General features: G+C 44.3%; 1 protein-coding gene across 2 annotated transcripts; it reads left to right on the forward strand.

The window, feature by feature from the left end:
• The first annotated feature begins 10,534 nt into the window (after nt 1-10,534).
• Nucleotides 10,535-18,928, forward strand: LOC101594518 (tripartite motif-containing protein 34). Of its 2 annotated transcripts, XM_012950198.2 has the most exons (8): nt 10,535-10,672; nt 11,476-12,093; nt 12,973-13,068; nt 13,525-13,755; nt 15,702-15,724; nt 17,051-17,151; nt 17,430-17,456; nt 17,866-18,928. In XM_012950198.2, exons 2-8 carry the CDS (start codon nt 11,692-11,694, stop codon nt 18,423-18,425), a joined length of 1,440 nt encoding a protein of 479 aa, XP_012805652.2. In that variant the 5' UTR covers nt 10,535-10,672; nt 11,476-11,691; the 3' UTR covers nt 18,426-18,928. The 2 variants fall into 2 exon arrangements, with proteins under 2 accessions (XP_012805652.2, XP_045001897.1); XM_045145962.1 differs by lacking the exon at nt 12,973-13,068.
• The last annotated feature ends 1,994 nt before the right edge of the window (nt 18,929-20,922 follow it).

The raw sequence follows: 20,922 nt of genomic DNA on the forward strand, positions 1-20,922 counted from the left end.
CCTTGGAAGGTGTGATAGCGATATTACAGTACTGAGCATTCTGGTCATTTCTTAGGAAAAAAAAAATTTTAATTACTCTTGAGAATACCAGAAACAAAATAACAAAGCTAATTCCATAATCAGTATTTGGGGTGGGGGAAATACTGCATAGTAGATATATAAACTTTATCTTTTTGATGTACAAGCCATTTCACCAAGTGGTTCATCTTTTAAAAACTCATACCTTTTTGGAATAGCAGTATTTAGAATGGGATATGAGTGTGCTTATGTTGTTTGCTGTGTTGGAGGAAAGCTAAGTTAACAAGCCACACCTTGCAGGTTGACATCTATCGCCCTTTTGTTCTCAGAGAACCCTGATTTTCCTTCGCATTTTGAAAGAGCTATGAGGCCTCTGTGCTAGGTTATTTCAGCCAGCCTCCCCTGTGGGCAGTTCACTCAGCTATTACCCGCTGAGGCGGGAACAGCTGCCTGGGTTCAGGCTTGAGGAAGTTATCCCAGCTGCTTCTGTCTACAGATCATTGTGACCCGTCATACAGAAGAGCCTTGCTTTTTTAAAAAGAATATAATGGTGAATCAAATATCCCATGATCCACCAGACATGGTGGCTCATGCCTGTAATCCCTACTTAGAAAGCTGAAGCAAGAGGGTTGTTGTGAGTTCAAGGCCAGCCTAAACTGAAGTATGACACCAGTCTCAAAAAAAAAAAAAAAGCACTTGCCTGTGAAGCCTAAGGACCTCGGTTCGAGTCTTGATTCCCCAGGACCCATGTTAGCCAGATGCACAAGGGGGCACATGCATCTGGAGTTCGTTTGCAGTGACTAGAGGCCCTGGCGCACCCATTCTTTCTATCTGCCTCTCTCTCTCTCTCTCTCTCTCTCTCTCTCTCTCTCTCTCTGTCACTCTTAAGAAAATAAATAAAAATGAACAAAAAAAAAAACACCTCACAAACTTCTCAAACATATAGGGAAGTAAGTGTACATTTTACACATATGCAAAAATAAGGCAAGCCAATAGAATTGAAAATGAGAAGTGGTTCAGTACAGAGAATTAAACTATCACCCTGTAAAACACAATTAAAATATTTAAAAATATTACACAGTTATTTGTTTCAGAACTTTTATAAAATGATTATATGAAAATAGAGGCACAGGCCTGGCTGTGTGGAGCCCTGCACAGTCCTGGGAAGCTAAGGCAAACAGAACCCCAGCTACAAAATCAGTTCTTAGCGAGCCTGAACCTCATTAACCCTGTCTCGGCTGCATTAGACCCGGCCTTGACATACAGAAACAAAACAGAAAGATAAAAAGGAAAAAGGAATGAAGGCTGAGAGGTAGCCCAGTGGTGGAGAACTTAGAGCTAACATATCTAAGACCCTGTATTCAGTCCCTAAGATGAACATTGCATGCACACACATCCACTCTCACGCACAAATGTCTAATGTTCTTGCAAAATTTTATAGTAGAATAGAAATTAGACACACAGATTTATATCACACACATCTGGGGCCAGCCTTTTTAATCAGTTCTGCAAGTGAAGGCTGGCACATGGAAAACCCTGCTTGTCCTGATCTGAGAGGGCTTTGGGACTGATGGGAAAATGAATCAAGTGAAGCTAGAGGAACCAGGCAAAGCCGGGGCTCAACTCCTGACCTGGTGGCAGAGATTACTTCTTTCCTATTTTCCTCTGCCTATATAAGTGAGCCTTGGAATTACTCTTTCTTTCTGCCTCTTAGCCTCTCATGTTTGCTTACTTAGAGCCCAGAAATAGCTGGCAGATCTTTTGATTTTCTTTCTTTCTTTCGCTTTCTCTCTCTCTCTCTCTCTTTTTTTTCTTTTTTTTTTTTTCGAGGTAGGGTTTCACTCTAGTACACGCTGACCTGGAATGCACTATGGAGTCTCAGGGTGGCCTCGAACTCAGGGTGATCCTCCTACCCCTGCCTCCCGAGTGCTGGAATTAAAGACATGTACCACCATGCCTGGCTATTGATTTTCTTTCTTTTCTTTCCTTTTCTTCTTCTTTTTTTTTATATAGTATCTGGTGGACCTAAACTGGTTTTGAACTTGCATTATGTATTATGGATAGCCTTTAATTCTTTATCCTCCTGTCTCCACCACCCAAGTGCTAAGATTACAGGTATGCACCATCACTCTGGTTTAGCAAACACAACTTGACTAATAGTTTAACAAACATGTCTAATGATTTACTATCTCACTGGCATGAGTTACTAGTATTGAACTCAGGAGAAGAAACTGAGCTGGGACAGTAATAATTAACTCCCTTACATATGACCAGACCAAAGCAATATGCTCAAATATATTGAGTACAGATATTTTTTTATAGTTATGCTTTCAAAAAAATTTTAACTTGGTGCCTAACACTTGACTTTGAATCCCCAAGCATGACCAAGTAATGGGAAAAGCAGAAGGGACAATTGTACCTAGCCTATCAGTTTCCAAAGTTGGCACTTTTTTTTGTTTGTTTGCTTTTCAAGGTAGGAACTTACTCTAGTTCAGGCTGACCTGGAATTCATTATGTAGTCTCAGAGTAATCTTGAACTCACTGCAATCCTCCTACCTCTGCCTCCCGAGTGCTGGGATTAAAGGTGTGCACTACCGTGCCCGGCTAGGTTGGTATTTTTTGTTGTTGTTGTTTTGTTTTGTTTTTTGGGTTTTTTTGTTTGTTTGTTTTTTCGAAGTAGGGTCTCACTCTAGCCCAAGCTGATCTGGAATTCACTATGGAGTCTCAGGGTGGCCTCGAACTCACGGCAATCCCCCTACCTCTGCCTCCCAAGTGCTGGGATTAAAGGCGTGCGCCACCATGCCCGGCTAGGTTGGCATTTTTTGTTATGCGACAAGCTTTATAAGAAAAAGAAAGGAGGAAGGTAGAATTTCCTTTTTTTTCTGCTGCTTTTTTTTTCTTTATTTATTTGAGAGAGAGAGAGAAAGGGGGATGTGTGTGCCAGGGCCTCCAGCCACTGCAAATGAACTCCACATGTGTGCGCCCCCTTGTGCATCTGGCTTATGTGGGTCCTGGGGAATTGAATGTGGGTCCTTTGGCTTTGCAGGCAAGCAACTTAACCACTAAGCCACTTCTCCAGCCCTTTCTGCTGCTTTTTTGAGTCAGAGTCTTATCATGTAGCCCTGACTAGTCTCAAATTTGTGATCGTTCTGCCTCTGCCACCCCAAAGCTGGAATTATAGGCACTGCTGTCTGCTAGGATTTTCTTGAATGTACAGAAAATGACTGCATGGACTTAGCGACAACAGCATGCACGTCATAGAGGCACAGAAGCACCCTGTGCTTATTCTCTTGCTCCTGATATCGATCAGCTTCAAGATTGTCTCAGTTTTTGAAAATATTTATTTGTCTTATTTATTTGAGAGAGAGAGGTAGATTATATATATATATATGGAAACAGAGACAGAGAGAGAATGGGTGTACCAGGGCCTTCAGCCACTGTAAAACAATTCCAGAGGTATGTGCCACCTTGTGCATCTGGCTTATGTGAGTCCTGGGGAATGGAACCTGGGTCCTTTGGCTTCACAGGCCAATGCCTTAGCTGCTAAGCCATCTCTCTCCAGCCCCAGATTGTCTCAGTTTTAAAGCATCCTTCACTGCTCAGAGCCCCAAAGACCCAATTTAGCCCTTAAATCAGGGCTCATAGCTTGAGTCACGTAGGAATCATCTAGTCAACATAATATTCTTTTTTAATCAATGCATTGAGGTAGATGTTTGTGGTGGTTTGATTCAGGTGTCCCCCATAAACTTGGGTGTTCTGAATGCTAGGTTCCCAGCTGATGGAGATTTAGGAATTAAATCTTGCGGGAGGGAGTGTATTGTTGGGGGCGGGCTTATGGGTATTATAGCCAGTTTCCCCATGTCAGTGTTTGACACACTCTCCTATTGCTATTGTCCACTTTATGTGGGCCAGGGGGTGATGTCTACCCTCTGCTCATGCCATCATTTTCCCCTGCCATCACGGAGCTTCCCCTCGAGCCTGTAAGCCAAAATAAACCTCTTATCCCACAGGCTGCTCTTGGTTGGGTGATTTCTACTAGCAATGTCAACCTGACTGCAACAATGTTACTTGCCTTGACACGCACCCACTTAGAGCGTGCAGCTTGATGAAGTTAGAACAAGTTTTACACTTGTGTAACTACCACACGTTGAAGATTTAGAATGCTCCCAGTACTACAAAGAAATTCCCAGGCCTTGCCCAAGCAGACCCTGTCCACCCTCTCCACCGTACCTCTCATCCCTTAGATGGGGGTCTGTCACTTTCAGTGAGTAAATTAAATGTTAGATCAGAAGGGATGATTCAAATTGGTAGCATTTTTAGGGGGATCTGTCTGTGTAAGTCCCTGAATGTGGCAGAAGGAAGGAGGAAAGGGTTAAAACAGGTTGTCTCCAACTTAGCATTTGTCCTGTGGTTTGGCAGTTTTCCTGGCTTCTGTCCACTAGATGTCAGCAGCAGCCCGTAGTTATAACAACCCAAATGGCTCTTTGGACCTCACAAAATTCTACAAAAGTAACCAGTTTTGTCTCCTCTGGAAATACTGGACCAATGGCTTGCTCTGCGTGCGGTGGCTTAGAGGTCTGAGGCCCTTCAGCCCAGAAGTTTCTTCCCCTTTCCTCTTCCTGTTAGCCACAGAATTTCACTTTCATTTTTCAGCCAGCTGGGGAGGAAGAGACTGCGTGCAGCCTGAGCCCCTGCGGTGAAGGAATCCATTCTGCCCTGTGACTATTCTCCATTTCAACCCAAAGCCAAGATTTCACTTTCTTGGCCCAAAGGTGTGTCGGGGGAGGTTTGTATGCGGCAGAGGGAGAGGACTCTGCCCGAGAGGAGAAGGCCAGCTGACACTCTGGGGAGTTGAATTTGTGCAGAGAGCGGCCTGCTTGTAAAGGGAGGCACGAACAAATGTGGCTTTGTTGACTGGGGAAGAATGGCCTTGAAAAGTGAGAACTGCAATCCATTTCTCCAGAGCAAGTCTGTTCCTGTTCTATAGGTTTTACTGTTATTATTATTATTATTATTATTATTATTATTATTATTACGAGGAGAGAGAAAATGAGAATGGGTTGGTCAGGGTCTCTTGTAACTGTAAGCAAACTCCAAATACATGTGACATTTTGTATGTGTGTGCTAGGGAATCAAATCCAGGCAAACAGGCTTTGCAAGCAAGTGCCCTTATCCTCTGAACCATGTCCCCAGCCCCTGTTCTGTAGTTCTCTCTCTCTCTCTCTCTCTCTCTCTCTCTCTCTCTCTCTCGCTTGCTCGCTCTCGCGCTCACTCTCGCTTTGTGTGTGTGTGTGTGTGTGTGTGTGGTTTTTAAGAGATGGGTCTCACTCTAGCCCAGGCTGACCTGGAATTTGCCATGTAGCCTCAGGGTGGCCTCGAACTCATGGTGATCCTCCTACCTCTGCCTCCCAGTGCTGGGATTAAAGACCTGCTCCACCACGCCCAGTTTGTTCTATAGATTAATATATATAATTGATTTGAGAGACAGAAAGAGGCAGAGAGAGAATGGGCACACCAAGGCATCCAGCCACAGCAAACAAACTCCAGATGCATGCACGCCCCCTTGTCCATCTGGCTTACGTGGGTCCTGGAGAATAGAACGAGGATCCTTTGGCTTTGCAGGCAGACGCCTTAACTGCTAAGCCCTGTTCTATGCTTTTGATTCTCTACCTTGCAAGCAAAAGTGGAACGTGAAGATCTCTGCCCCTATCTCTTTCTCTCTGGAAGTTCTCTTCTTTGTAGCTCTGTGCCCCCTCAGAGGAGAAGATGGTGCCAGGGGTGGTCCGTACCTGAAAACCAAATTCTTCAGAGAGGGCCTCAAATACAGTAGTCTCAGGGGCTTGGTGAAGGGAGCCTTTTACTCCCCTTCCAGAAACCACAGAGGGGCTGTTTGGTGACCTTCCTGACCTATATCCTCATCCCTTGGATAACCTAAAGACAGTTGGTTGGGTGATCTGATTGCTGCTCTATGCTATCATATGGTCATATGTTGCCTTCCGTCCTGTCCTAGTTTCAGGGACTCCACTTGCTTTCCCCAGAATTCTGGTTTACTTTTTTTTTTTTTTTTTTTGGTCTTAATGGTAGGGATTGACTCCTGGGCCTTGTACATGTTAGTTGTGTTTTACCCCTAAACTACAGCACAGCTCTTTTGCTTTGTGAGATTGGTCTGTGTTGCTGAGATTGACCTTGACCTCGGAGACTGAAGTGACCCTCAGGCCTCAGCCTCATGAGTGCTGGAACTATGGACAAGCGTGCAAGGACCCGGCTGGCCCACTCCCGCGCATTGGCTTGCGGGAGCCTGCCCATCCTCCCGCCCAGCACAGCTTTGCGTGGCTGTTTACCTCGGCTCCTTGCTGTTTTATTGGCTGAGCGCTAATTAGCATAAAAAAGAGCTAATTAGTTTGCTGCTCAGGAAGAGCCTGAGGCTTTGGTGGTCTTGCTTAGTAAAGTTTTCTGTCTGCTTACTGTGTGCTTTTCCCATCTTAGGCTCACTTGTGGGCACCTGATAGAGGGTTTTACGCCTGGCATTACGTCCTACACCCGCACCTTCCAGAGTCCGCCATATCTGCCTGGCTCTGCATCTTACTCCTGGAGGTGCTCCTTGTCTCCCCAGTGTCTAGTCAAGGCTATGCACATAAGATAACCTTTATTTATTCATTTAAAAATATTTAGAGAGAGCCGGGCGTGGTGGTGCACACCTTTAATTCCAGAGTTTGGGAGGCTGAGGTAGGAGGATTCCAAGAGTTCAAGGCCATCTGAGACTACATAGTGAATGCCAGGTCAGCCTGAGCTAGAGTGAGACCCTACCTTAAAAAAAATCAAAGAAACTAAGTCTGATATGAAAAATTGTATTAAACACCCATTCAACATTTAATAAATATTAAAGACAAGAGTTACATTCTAGCAGGGGAATGCTAATAAAAAGCAATAAGTAGGGCTGGAGAGATGGCTTAGCTTGCCTGTGAAGCCTAAGGACCCTGGTTTGAGGCTTGATTCCCCAGGACCCACGTTAGCCAGATGTACAAGGAGGCGCACGCGTCTGGAATTCATCTGCAGTGGCTGGAAGCCCTGGCGCGCCCGTTCGCAATCTCTCTCTCTCTCTCTGCCTCTTTCTCTGTCTGTAGCTCTCAAATAAATAAATAAAAATAAACCAAAAAAAAATTTTTTTAAGCAATAAGTAATCAATAGAATATATAAGATGATTGCTACTGTGGAGTCACATTTTTCTTAAAATTTTCTTTCTTTATTTATTTATTTAAGAGAGAGAGGTATATATACCTAGCTCATTAGGCCTCACAGTCAAGTACCTTAGCCACTAAGCCATCTCTCCAGCCCTGGAGTCACCTTTTCAATGTTTTCATAGTGAGGAAACCTTTGAATAGAATCTTAAGATAGTGAGGAATTTGAAGGCTTTAACATGGGATTTTTTTTTTTTTTTTTTCCCCAGATAGGGTCTCACTCTAGTTCTGGCTGTCCTGAAAGTCACTATGTACTTTTAAGGTGACCTTGAACTCAGTGATCCTCCTACCTCCGCCTCCTGAGTGCTGGGATTACAGGCATGCACCCCTATGTCCAGTTATAATACAGGATTTTAAATTTAGGACGTGTGATGGTTTGATTCAGGTGTCCCCCATAAACTTAGGTATTCTGAATGCTAGTCTCCCCAGCTGATGGCAACTGGACATCAACACCTCCTGGAGGTGCTGTATTGTTTGGGGCTGGCTTATGGGTGTTATAGTCAGCTCCCCTTTGCCAGTGTTTGACACACTCTCCTGTTACTGTTGTCCACCTTATGTGGGCCAGGGCATGATGTCCACCCTCGGCTCATGCTGTTACGCCCAGTTCTCGGCGCCCCCAGTGACCACCAAGGAGAACCAAACACGTATGCAAAGGCAAGGAGCTTTAATTCAGGCTTAAGCTCCCTCTCTTGACTTCAACACAGTGGGTCTGTACAAGAGCCCCGAGTAGTGGGAGGGCAGGGTTTTTACAGGGATCTGAACATAGAAGAAGGGGATGGTACATGATTGGTTGATTTAAACAGTGTACTCTTCTGGTTGGCTTAGGATTTTGGCAGGCAAAGTTAGTGGGCTGGAGCTAGGGGAATTGAACTTATTTTATGTCATGATCAGTTTCCAGTAACTGTTAAACCCACCCTTAGATCTTGCCAGGAATAGAAACTTAGGCCTACTGAGGACTCTGAAGGCTGTCATGGCGTCCATCTGGTTCCTGAGTCCTTCAATGCCATTGTTTCCCCTACCATCATGGAGCTTCCCCTCGAGCCTGTGAGCTAACATAAACCTCTTTTAACCACAAGCTGCTCTTGGTTGGGTGATTTCTACCAGCAATGCGAACCTGACTGCAACAGGACATAATTTGATTTCTTTGCTCATTGCTATCTGGTTTATAACTCAAATTCTGTATTAAGTAAGAGTGGTGATTGGATACACTTGTCTGTTCCAACTTTTAGAAGAAATACTTCCAATTTTTCTCCTCTTGTTATAATGTTGGATATAGCTCTGTCAAATATAGCCTTATTATTTTGAGCTAAGATATTGCCCCGGCCAGCGGGGCTTCAACGGGAGCACGGACCCTAGAAAACCTGGAATGAATGGGACAAGAGACATGAAGGAACCGACAGCAAGACAGGAGTCTGATCAAGCTGCAATTTTTATTTTTCTCAGGGCGCCTTTTATATAGTAGAACAGGGGAACTGGTCAGTAGTTTAGGTATTGCTACAATTCTGTTTTAGACAGGATAAGGTCATAGGCCCAAGGCCACAAGATGATCAGCAGGATAGGGCCCCAGCTTTAACGCCACAAGATTCACGACTTTAACAGCTGCAGGTTATGACTTTCCAGAACAGACAACGTATCACAAAATGGAGTCATTATTCAAGGTGGAGGCACTTTTGGTTGTTTAGCGCCCAGCAGCCTTACCAGAAACTGGCCTTTGGCAAATAAGATTCTGTAAGCAGTCTGATGACCACATTCCAGGAGTACCTAAGAGAAAGCTAGATGGGCCAGTTTTCTAAATAATGGGTCAACGTACAAGCAGGCCCAGGCAAAATGGAGAGGCTTTTGCTCTATGGCTCCCGACAAGATATTCCTATCATTAATTTCACCACGGTGGGTTTTTTGTTTTTTTTTTTTTGTCATGAATGGTTGTTGATTTTGTCAGACTATTTTCTTGATTGAAATCATCATGTGATTTTGTCCTTAATTATATTTATGTGCTGTTTTCTGCTTATTAATTTATATATATTGAATCTTTTGTGGGGGAGTTCAAAGCAGGGTCTCCCTCTAGCCTAAGTTGACCTGGAATTCACTATGTAGTCTCAGGCTGGCTTCGAACTCACAGTGATCCTCCTGTCTTGGCTCCTTAGTGCTGGGATTAAAGGTGGGTGCCTGAAAGTTCTTTATATCTCTGGACTGACAACAAATTGCAATTTGATTAAGCTGGGTGTGGAAGCACACCCTATCTTGAAAAACCAAAATAAATAAATAAATTTTAAATATAAAATAATTGCAATTTGATCATGATATATGTGTTTTTTTCAATGTGTTGTACATTTTTTTTTTTTCTTTATTTGCTTTTGTTTGTCAAGGTAGGGTCTCATTCTAGCTCAGGCTGACCTGGAATTCACTATGTTGTCTCAGGGTGGCCTCGAACTCACAGTGATCCTCCTAACCTCTGCCTCCCGAGTGCTGGGATTAAAGGTATAAGCCACCACGCCTCGCTAATGTGTTATACAATTTTGATCAAAAGTTTTTTTGTTTTTTTTTTTCAAGGTAGGGTCTCACTCTAATTCAGGCTGGCCTGGAATTCACTATGTAGTCTCAGAGTTGCCTCAAACTCTTGGAATCCTCCTACCTCTGCCTCCTGAGTGCTGGGATTTAAGGTGTGTGCCACCAAGCCCAGTTTATTTAGGATTTTTAAAAAATTTATGTTCATCAAGGAAACTGATCTATAATATGTGTGGTGGAGTGAGTCCTTATCTGGGTTTTGTATCAGGGTAATCTTGTCCTTATTAGAATGAGTTTGGGGGTGGGAGAGATGGCTTAGCAGTTAAGGAGCTTGCCTACGAAGCTTAAGAACCCATGTTGGACTCTCCAGATCCTATGTAAGCCAGATGCACAAGGTCACACATTCCCACTATGTGGCACAAGCATCTGGAATCTGATTGTAGTGGCTGAGGCCCTGGCATGTCAATTCTCTCTCTCTCTTTTTCTCTCTTCCTCTCTAGAATAAAAATAAATAAATAAAATAGAATGAGTTTGGGATTAGTTCTTTCCCTTTTAGTGTACTGAGGAGCATTTGTATTAGTCTTTATTCAAAGGTCTGGTGGTATTCAACATTGAATCCATCTAGTCTTGGTCTCTTCCATTTAAACACGTTTTATTTGTTTGTGGGGTGTGTGTGTGTGTGTGTGTACATGTGCCATAGCAGTGGACGTCAGAGGACAGCCTCGAGGTCTGGAGGTGTCTGTGCTCTCTTCCACTTTCTCTGATACAGGGTCTCTTGCCGATACAGCGGAGTACCAGACTAGCTAGCCTGCAAGCCTCAGGTGATCCTGGCTCCACTTCCCGCTGCATAGGTGTACTGGAATCACCACTGTGTACCTGGTTTTATGTGGGCGCAGAAGAATTGAACTCAGGTCAGTAGGCTTTACAAACAAATGCCTTTAACCACAGAGCCATCTCCCGTAGGCTTCTCATTTTTAGGAGATCTTTTATGACTGCTTCGAGCTCGTTGCTTTGTATTTCTCTAAGGTTTTTTTTTTGTTAAATTTTATTTTTAACATATCTCCTTGTTTTAAATTTGTTAGGTCACAGTGTCTAGATCCTTATCCATTTCTTCCAGATTTTTCAATTTCTTAGAAGAAACTTTTTCAAATACCCTAATGGTCCTATGGATTTCAGTGGTACCATTTAGTATCCTCCTTTTCATGTTGATATTTTATTACTCTGTGTTTTCATTTTTGTTTAATTGGGCTTAGTGATTGCCAATCTTATTTATCCTTTCAAAGAACTATTTGTTTCATTGATCCTTTTGTTCTTTTAGTTTTCATTAATTTCAGCTGTTTTTTTTATTAGTATCATTTTAAGTTTAGAAATTGTTTGCACTTTTTTTTATAAGACCCTAAGGTGCACCATTATGATATTTATTTAGTTTATCTGTATTTCATTTTTTAATGGAAACAGGAAAATATGACGCCCTTAGACTCTAAATCCTACAAGCTCAGACAGGCCCCACTCAAGGTGACTGTACCGCTGTCTTCCATAGTCACAGGCTAGGCAGGACAGAGCGCGTTCCCTCTGTCACTCGACTATAGTTCTGCATAGTGCTAAGACCTGAATTTCTCGCTCCTTTTCTTTGTCCTCAGCCCCCATCCTCCCCCAGGCCACCACCGCGTCCTTCAGCCGGAGTATTCCTTACTGCTTTTCCCTCTTGTCTTAGATTTGGTCTGCTTGTTGTTGGACCTCCAGCGCTTTCCCCTGTCACCCACGTGGATGAGTTCTCTCCAGCCATTGTGATTCATTCTGTGCTCCGCAGAAGCTCTTGTCTGGTGGATTTGCCTCTGTGGACGGCTATACCATCCTTTTACGGTCTACCTAATCATCTAGCCGTCTGTAAGTAAGAGTGAGGACAGGAAGAACCCAGAGAACAGTTACCATGGCTGCAGCAGTCCTCATGGAGGAGGCCACATGTCCTATCTGCCTGGAGCTTTTGACAGAGCCCGTGAGTCTGGACTGTGGCCACAGCTCGTGTCGAGCCTGCCTGTCCACGCAGAGCATCGGCCCCGCCAGGAAAACCAGCTGCGCTGTGTGTGGTACCCGGTGCTCAGCTGAGAACCTGGGGGTGAATCGGCCCCTGGCAGGCATAGTAGAGAGACTCAGGGAGGTCAGGATGAGGACTGACACTGAAAAGAAGGAAGACTTGTGTGTACGCCATGGGGAGAAGCTGCTTCTCTTCTGTGAGGAAGACAGGAAGGTCATCTGCTGGCTCTGTGAGCGTTCTCGGGAGCATCATGGCCACCATACCTACCTCCTGGAGGAGGTAGCCACAGAGTGTCAGGTAGGGCTCTGGATAGAGGGATGTAGGGAAGAAGACAGTTTGAGTAAGAAATCTTACCTTCCCATCTTGCTTTCTTTCTTTCTTTTTTTTTGGTTTTTCAAGGTAGGGTCTCACTCTAGCCCAGGCTGACCTGGAATTCACTATGTAGTCTCAGGGTGGCCTCGAACTCATGACAATCCTCCTACCTCTGCCTCCCGAGTGCTGGGATTAAAGGCATGTGCCATCATGCCCGACTTTCTTTATTCACTATGACAATGAGCCCTGGAATCTCTTCTTTTGTCTCTTATCCTACATTCAGCTTCTCATGCCTGGAAACACATTTCTATGTTTTCCTTACATTTAAATAAAGGGTTGTCCAAGACTACACAGTCTCTTTACCAAGAGCAGGTAGTTTGGAGGGAATACTCACTCCCCTGCATTGCATGGGTGGAAAAATCATTTCCACAGTTAGCTTTTTTTTTTTGTTTGTTTTGTTTTTGTTTTTTGAGGTAGGGTCTCACTCTAGCCTAGGCTGACCTGGAATTAACTATGTAGTCTCAGGGTGGCCTCGAACTCACAGTGATCCTCCTACCTCTGCCTCCCAAGTGCTGGGATTAAGGTCGTGCACCACCACGCCAGGCTCACACTTAGCTTTCATTGTTCCTGTCAGCAGGGTGACTGCTCGGGAACATTGTGGACTGCATATGGGGATTTCGTTTTCCTGGGAAGGAAGACTGCATTCACCTTCCTGGGTTTTCTTCCATGTCATAGACTCCTGACATCAACCTCGCAGTTTCTATTAACTGGTCTCTTCTGAGATCAACCTAATTCCTTTGCTAGTCCTGTGCTCAAGTGGTGGAAACACTCCGTGCGTGATGCTGGTATGACCCTTTCTCACAGGAGAAGCTTCGGAGTGCTCTCGAGAGACTGAGGAGGCAGCAGCGGGAAGCTGAGCAACTGGGAGCTGACATCAGAGAAGAGAGGATTTCTTGGCAGGCAGGAGATTTTCCTAAGGGGTTCTGAAACAGCAATCTTAGCAGGACCTCCTTTTTGTCCTAATCCAAGGAGGTTCTCTTTATTCCCCTGACATTCAATAAACCCAGAAACAAGTTTATTAATTTCTTGCTAGGAGTGAGGGCTGAGAAGTAGAATTGTCATGAGTGCACATATCTGTTGATACTGAGCACAGACAGGCAGTCTAGTAGAGAAGACTGGAAAATTCTATTCCATTTCTCCTTTCTGTGGGGTCTCTGCCATGCTGTTGGAAGACATTGGGCAAAAGACCAAAGTTTCCCCAAGGTTCAAAACTGGGAATGGTAATGCAGGAAGTCATGAGCGCCCAGGCAGAATAGTAGATAAAATTGAAGTCCCTGAAAAGTACCCTAATGCGGCCAACAGTCTGGCGGACTCATTCTCTCTCTGTTTCTCTCTCTCCATCCCTCCCTGCTGCAGGTTCAAATACAGACTGAGAGACAAAGGATACAAACAGGATTTAACCGGCTTCGAAGCATCCTAGACAGCGAGGAGCAGAGAGAGCTGCGGAGACTGGAGGCGGAGGAGCGGAAGATCCTGCACAGCCTGGCAGAGGCCGAGGCCGAGCTGGCTCAGCAGAGCCGGGTGGTGACCGAGCTCATTGAGGATCTGGAGCGCAGAGGCCGGTGGTCGCCGAGGGAGCTGCTCCAGGTGGGAGTGCCCCCCTCGCCTGAGACTGAGAGACACAGGCAGCTCCTTTCCTTTCTGACACGAGTGACGCTGCACATGGCCAAGAAGTCACAAAAGCAAACGTGCTTGACTCGTTCCTGGTCTTAGGGGAATGCATCTGCTTTTCACCACTAGGGAGGGATCCGACTGAAGAAGCTCCCTCGTCTGTTCTGGCTTTGTTTTCGCTTTTTTTGTTTTCATAGTAAAGCATGTGGAATTGTGTCACCTGCTCCCCCCCCCCTTTTTTTTGACATCTGTTGAGATCATTTTGTGATTTCTATTCTTTTAAAAAATTTTTTAGATTTATTTTTGTTTATTTGAGACAGAGAAAGAGAAAGGGAGAGAGACACAGAGAGCGAGTGAGAATGGGCATGCCAGGGCCTCTAGCCACTGCAAATGAACTCCAGACACATGTGCCACCGTGTGCTTCTGGTTTATGTGGAACATGGAGAATTATGTGGAACCTGGGTCCTTAGTCTTCATAGGCATGTGCCTTAAATGCTAAGCCATCTTTTCATCCCCTGATTTCTATTCTTTATTCTAGTAGTAGGGTCTGTTAGATGGACTGCTATGCCTTTGGTGAATCAAAGTCATATTTATGGAATAAATACCATTTGATCATGATTGTAATGGCCCCAAGTGGTTTTTTGGCTTTTTTAAAATTTTTTTAATTAATTTATTTATTTGAGAGCGACAGACACAGAGAGAAAGACAGATAGAGGGAGGGAGAGAGAATGGGCGTGCCAGGGCTTCCAGCCTCTGCAAACGAACTCCGGACACGTGTGCCCCCTTGTGCATCTGGCTAACATGGGACCTGGGGAACTGAGTCTTGAATCGGGGTCCTTAGGCTTCACAGGCAAGCGCTTAACCACTAAGCCATCTCTCCAGCCCTTTTTGGGGTTTTTTGTTTGTTTGTTTGTTTGTTTTTGTTGTTGTTGTTGTCTTTTCGAGTTTTTGAGGTAGGGTCTCACTCTAGCCCAGGCTGACCGGAAATTCACCATGGAGTTTCAAGGTGGCCTTGAACTCATGGCAATCCTCCTACCTCTGCCTCCCAAGTGCTGAGATTAAAGGCGTGTGTCACCATGCCCAGCTGGCCACAAGTTTTGTTTGGTAGTGCTTCTTTTATTTTCATTTATATTCTATAATACTTGATGTGGAGGGGCATAGGAGTCTAGGAATTGAATCTAGGGCCTCACAGAGGCTAAGCAATCACTCTAGCACTGTGCTACATTCCATCCCTTTGTAGTTCTTTTGTTTTTTTAAAATTTTTATTTATTTATTTGAGAGCGACAGACACAGAGAGAAAGACAGATAGAGGGAGAGAGAGAGAATGGGCGCGCCAGGGCTTCCAGCCTCTGCAAATGAACTCCAGACACGTGCGCCCCTTGTGCATCTGGCTAACGTGGGACCTGGGGAACCGAGCCTCGAACCGGGGTTCTTAGGCTTCACAGGCAAGCGCTTAACCGCTAAGCCATCTCTCCAGCCCATAGTTCTTTTTAATTTCTTTAAGATCAGTAGTAATGTCCTGTCTTTTATTCCTGATTTGAAAATTTCATCTCCTCTCTCTTTTTTGTTTTCCTGGTTTGTATAGCTGAAAGTTTGTCAGTGTTGTTGCTATATTAAAATAACTTTTGATGTCTGATTTTCTTTTATGCTTTTCTTTTCTTTCTCTAATACTGTTCTAATTCTCACATTTTATATCTTAATTTTTTTTATTTATTGGAGAGAGATGGAAAGAGGTAGATAGAGAATGGGCACGCACTGCGAACGAACACCAGAAGTAGGCAGCACTTGTGCACCTGCCATGCATGAGTCCTGCGGAATCGAACCTGGGTCCTTAGGCTTCGCAGAGAAGTGCCTTAACTGCCAAGCCATCTCTCCAGCCCATAGTCCTCATTTTTAACCCGTGCTTTCTCTTTTCTTCCTAGGATATGAGTGGGATCATGAAATGGTATGTACAGGTGACCAGAAGTGGTGCTTTTACATAATAAGGATTTGTGGCCTGTCTCCTGTGACTTCACTGATATGTTTTGTCCTCACTTCTGTCTCCAGTTCTGGTTCCAGTGTTTCATAGGTTCTTCTTACAATAAGGCCTTGTCAGGTCTTATAATAGGCCATGGGGGCAGTTCTGTGTTTACTTTGCTCAAGTGAGAACAGGAGATGTTAGCGATATCATTGTATACATTTTCACTGGATTTCTAAAAATAGAACCCAGCCTTGGTTGGCTTGGTATCCAAAAATCAATCTTTTTATTGACACACTTAAAAAAACTAATGCAGCAAAGTATAGTTCTTGTGTCTATAGTTGCCAACCCATCCTGTAGAATAAAATTCCTGTAAGAGTATCATGTAGCCTAGGATGCCTTTCAACTTGTTATGTAGATGAAGCTGACCTGGAACTCCTGGTCATCTGCCTCTACCTCTTGAGTGCTGATATTACAGACATACGCCAACACATCTGGTTAACCATTTTTTAACATTAAAAAAATTATTTATTTATTTGAGAAAGAGAAGAAGAGAGAGAGAGAGACAGACAGACACAGAGAGAAACAGAGACAGACAGAGAGAGAGAGACAGAGAATGGGCATGCCAGGGCCTCCAGCCACTATAACCAAACTCCAGATGCATGTGCCACCTTGTGCATCTGGCTTATATGGGTCCTGGGAAATTGAACGTAGGTCCTTTGGCTTTGCAGGCAAGCGCCTCATCCTCTAAGCTATCTCCCCAGCCCTAACCATGGTTATTTTAATGGTTATAACTTCTGCTTTGTGAAATATATTTAACTTTTCCCATAAGCATCTGAGTTATCTCATGTGAGCCACCCCTGGGGTCCAGGCTTTGGACTAGTCACACAAGCTGTCCAGACAAAGCCCCACATCACAGCCGAGATCTGCAGCCTTGTTGATTTCCTTGGGAACTCACACCTCTGACACTCCCTGGAAAGCCCATTGAGATGTATGAGTTCTCTATAGCACATAAGTGTTTTGGAGGGACCAGATTTTTCCTACATGTTTCACCCAACTTTGTATTATTTCCATGAAAGTATCAGGGACATGTTATTATTATTTTTATTTTAGAAAAGGGAACTGTCCTTTGAAGAGGAGAAGACCTTCCTAAGATCACACAAATGATAATTCACATAATCATATTTTCTGACCTAGGGCTAGGGTTTTCCTTCATGTATAAAACTTATTAATGATATAGAAAGAGATAAAGGCACTTGTGCTAGGGAGACACAAGATGAGAATGTAGGGGTCAAAATATTTTGTCATCCTTAGGAGTGAGGTCTGGACACTGAAGAAACCAAAGGCTCTTCCCAAGAAACTGAAGACTGTATTCTGTACCCCCGACCTGAGCGGCATGCTGCAAATGTTTCGAGGTAGGGAGAGCAGGGTGTGCATATGGCTCCTTCTGGGACCGGGGTATGAGTTAAAAGTGAGGATGGGAAAGGCGAGGGAGGTCAGCGCAGAGGCTTCTGGGATGGGAAGGATGCAGTTACATCCAAGGGGGCACAGCGAGGGAACGGGCTGTTCTCTGCAGCTATTCAGAGCTTCATTGTGCTTCCCTCTCTTACCTCTGCTGTAGGCAAGATCTAGGTATCAGTGCTCTCACCATATTTGCTTCTAATTAGAGTCATTGAATCTTTTATCATTTCAGAGCTAACAGATGCCCGGAGCTACTGGGGTAAGATGTCACAGTACTCAGACCACAGAGCCCTGATCACCTTTCAGAAGGGTGTGATTTCAGTGTGGTCTTACCAGCTTCATCTCATGTGATGTTACATATGCATAACACAATCACACACATAACACATTTCTCTAAAGCTTCATGTGTTGGTATGCCTATCATCCCAGCACTTGTTGAGTTGGTAGAGCTGATGCAGGAGAATTGCAAGTTTGAGGCCAGCCTGGGCTACTTAGAAAGACCCTGTCTCAAAATAACAATGACAGCACATTTCTCTATTGATTTACCAGCACTTCTCCTATACTCCCACATTTTTGCCCATCCTGTCGCATTTTTCCTCATCACAGTGTTACAGATAAACCAGTTCTGTATTCGTCACCTGATCTCTTTGTTACTTTCTTCCCTGCAGTGGACATCACATTGAGTCAGGACAACCTAAATCTGGATCTCATACTTTCTGAAGACCAGAGACAAGTGACATGCGTGCCAATATGGCCATATAACTGTTGTAATTATGGTATCTTAGGGTCCCAGTACTTCTCCTCAGGGAAACATTACTGGGAAATAGACGTGTCTAAGAAGACTGCCTGGATCATCGGAGTATACTGTAGGAAACGCTCTGCAAAGTCTTGTGTTAGACAAGGCAAAAGACTCCCAAATGTTTACTCCAGAGGCAGACCCCAAGATGACTACTGGGTTCTGTGGCTACAGAATGAAACCAAGTTCGGTGCCTTCGCGAACTCTGTTACTTTCAATCCTATAGTTGTAACCCTCTATATGGCGATCCCTCCCCAACGGGTGGGGGTTTTCCTCAACTATGAAGCAGGCACTGTCTCCTTTTTCAATATCACAAACCATGGGTCCCTTATCTACAAGTTCTCTAATTGTGGCTTTCCTCAGCCTGTGTATCCGTATTTCAGTCCCTGGAACTGCCCGGCCCCCATGACCCTGTGTCCACCGAGCTCTTGAAATTTCTTTATCATAATTTCTTGAAAAGTCACTTGTGCTTGAGATGCCCAGCACATCTGGCTTGAATTAGGAAGAGATGCTTATTTTCATATGGACTCTTTTTAATCTTCTCAATGAAAGATAGCTAATTCAGCAGACTAAAGATGGCGTGATGTTGGTAGAACAACCGTGCCCTGCTATTTCTCCACATTGCCCTTTCCCACCAAAGACATACAGTCACCCTTCCCCTTCCCCGTTATGTAAGACAGTAAGAATCACCTCCCTGACCATCAATAATTTAATGAGTCTTTGAAAATATGCCACTTTCCCCAGGATACCCAGGTTCATCAGGGAGCGAAGAACAGGAAAATGCAAGTAACAGACATACCTAGAGAAAAGAGTAACCTCTGGAGTGTTTTGAGTTCAAATCCTGTTACTTCTTTTATAAGCTATGTAATGGTAACATTTTTAAAATGCAAATTGGGATTTAAAACTACACCTTATCAATAAATCTAAAATGCCCACTTAAGTGTCTTGTACATAACAATAAGTACATCTACTCGTGAGTATTTAAAATTGTAAATTAGGGTAATATTCTATGCAGAAGTATTGAGATATTCAGTGTAATAATAATTGTTTCTACTGGTTTCATTTTCAAATTCTCAAGATGATTCCAATTCTAGTTTTATAAAGTTTGTCATACTAATGCTGGTATTTAAAAAAAATACTTTTAGTTAATTAATTTATTAGAGAGACAGGGAGAGAATGGGTGTGCCAGGGCCTCCAGCTGCTGCAAGGAACTCCAGATGCATGCGCCCCCTTGTGCATCTGGCTTATATGGGTCCTGGAGAGTCAAACCGGGATCCTTTGGCTTTGCAGGCAAACACCTTAGCCACTAAGCCATCCCTCCAGCCCCTGGTACTTTTTTTAAAGTCCCTGATTAGGACTGTGTTAGAAAACTGCACATGTATATGAAATCTGTCCACTACAGGGATCCAGATCTAGGGACAATTGCTGTAAGGGACAGTTGTCTGGTATTTAGGACTTTACCTTGTGTGGTGGACTGAGGTGTTTTTTCTTCTCTCAAACCCCAGATGCATGCTCTACCTGTACACATGTACAACCTCGTGTGCTTGTATCACCTTGCACATCTGGCTTACGTAGGACCAGGAGAGTGGAACATGGGTCCTTAGGCTTCACAGGCAAGCGCCTTCACCACTAAGCCATCTCTCGAGCCCATGAGGTAGTTAACTTTTATTATTTATTTATTTATTTACTTGAGAAAGTGAGGAAGGGAGTGAACAAGGCAGGGAGACTGAATTGGCATGTCAGGGCCTCCAGCCACTGCAAACGAACTCCAGATGCATGTGCTCCCTTGTGCATCTGGCTTATGTGGGTCCTGGGGAATCAAACATGAATCCTTTGGCTTTGTAGGCAAGCACCTTAACTGCTAAGCCATCTCTCCAACCCAAGACTGTTTCTTCAAATGAGCCCATATCATGTTCTGGAAAGGCAGCAAAGTAACACGGAGGAAGAAAATAATGCCCCCTTTCCTCTCAAGAATAACAAATGAGTGCCACTGGAACTGGGAGACATTTGAGTAAGAGCAAGGCAGAGGGCGGTAGAAACTTAAGCGCTAAGAGTAAAGAACAGACCCAGCATTTGACAACATGGGTGGAGAGTTATACAGCACCCTGCTGAGGGAAGTGATGGTCACTGAATTACTCATCAATGAACAGAGCTCCTGTATCCTGCAAAGAGGATCTCAGTTCCCCAGACGGGTTAACTTCTGATCACTTGGTGATCGCCACTGTACTGCTACCTGCAACGTCCACGGGTAGTCCTACAAGGTGAAGGCTTTTTAAAAAATTTTTTATTTATTACTTATTTATTTGAGAGCGACAGACACAGAAAGACAGATAGAGGGAGAGAGAGAGAATGGGCGCGCCAGGGCTTCCAGCCTCCGCAAACAAACTCCAGACGCGTGTGCCCCCTTGTGCATCTGGCTAACGTGGGACCTGGGGAACCGAGCCTCGAACCGGGGTCCTTAGGCTTCACAGGCATGCTCTTAACCGCTAAGCCATCTCTCCAGCCCAAGGTGAAGGCTTTTTATGTCCTGACCCCTTTTAAACCTCCCATTATATTCATACATCTACCTAATTATTGGCCCTGAAACAAAAATACAAGATGGCTTGATTAGTACTCAGTGTTTCAGAGGTGACCCCAGAGGGGTAAGGCCAGAGCAAACACATATAGGCAGGTAGCAGTTCATTCCACAGCAGATGGCCACTGATCTTTCTGAGTCCAAGGGACCTGTCAGCATCGATGGGCAGCCTATTTTTCTACAGAGGTCTTCACATCCATAGCCATGAGATTTACTTCCTTCTAAGTACGTACTTCATCCTGAACTGGAGGACCAAGAAAGTTCCCGAAGTCACTTGTCAGTACAAGAGATAGTAGTGTTTTTTCGAGGTAGGGTCTCACTCTAGCCCAGGCTGACCTGGAATTCACTATGGAG

Source organism: Jaculus jaculus, chromosome 3 (genome assembly GCF_020740685.1).
Source record: "Jaculus jaculus isolate mJacJac1 chromosome 3, mJacJac1.mat.Y.cur, whole genome shotgun sequence".
NCBI classification, from domain to species: domain Eukaryota; kingdom Metazoa; phylum Chordata; class Mammalia; order Rodentia; family Dipodidae; genus Jaculus; species Jaculus jaculus.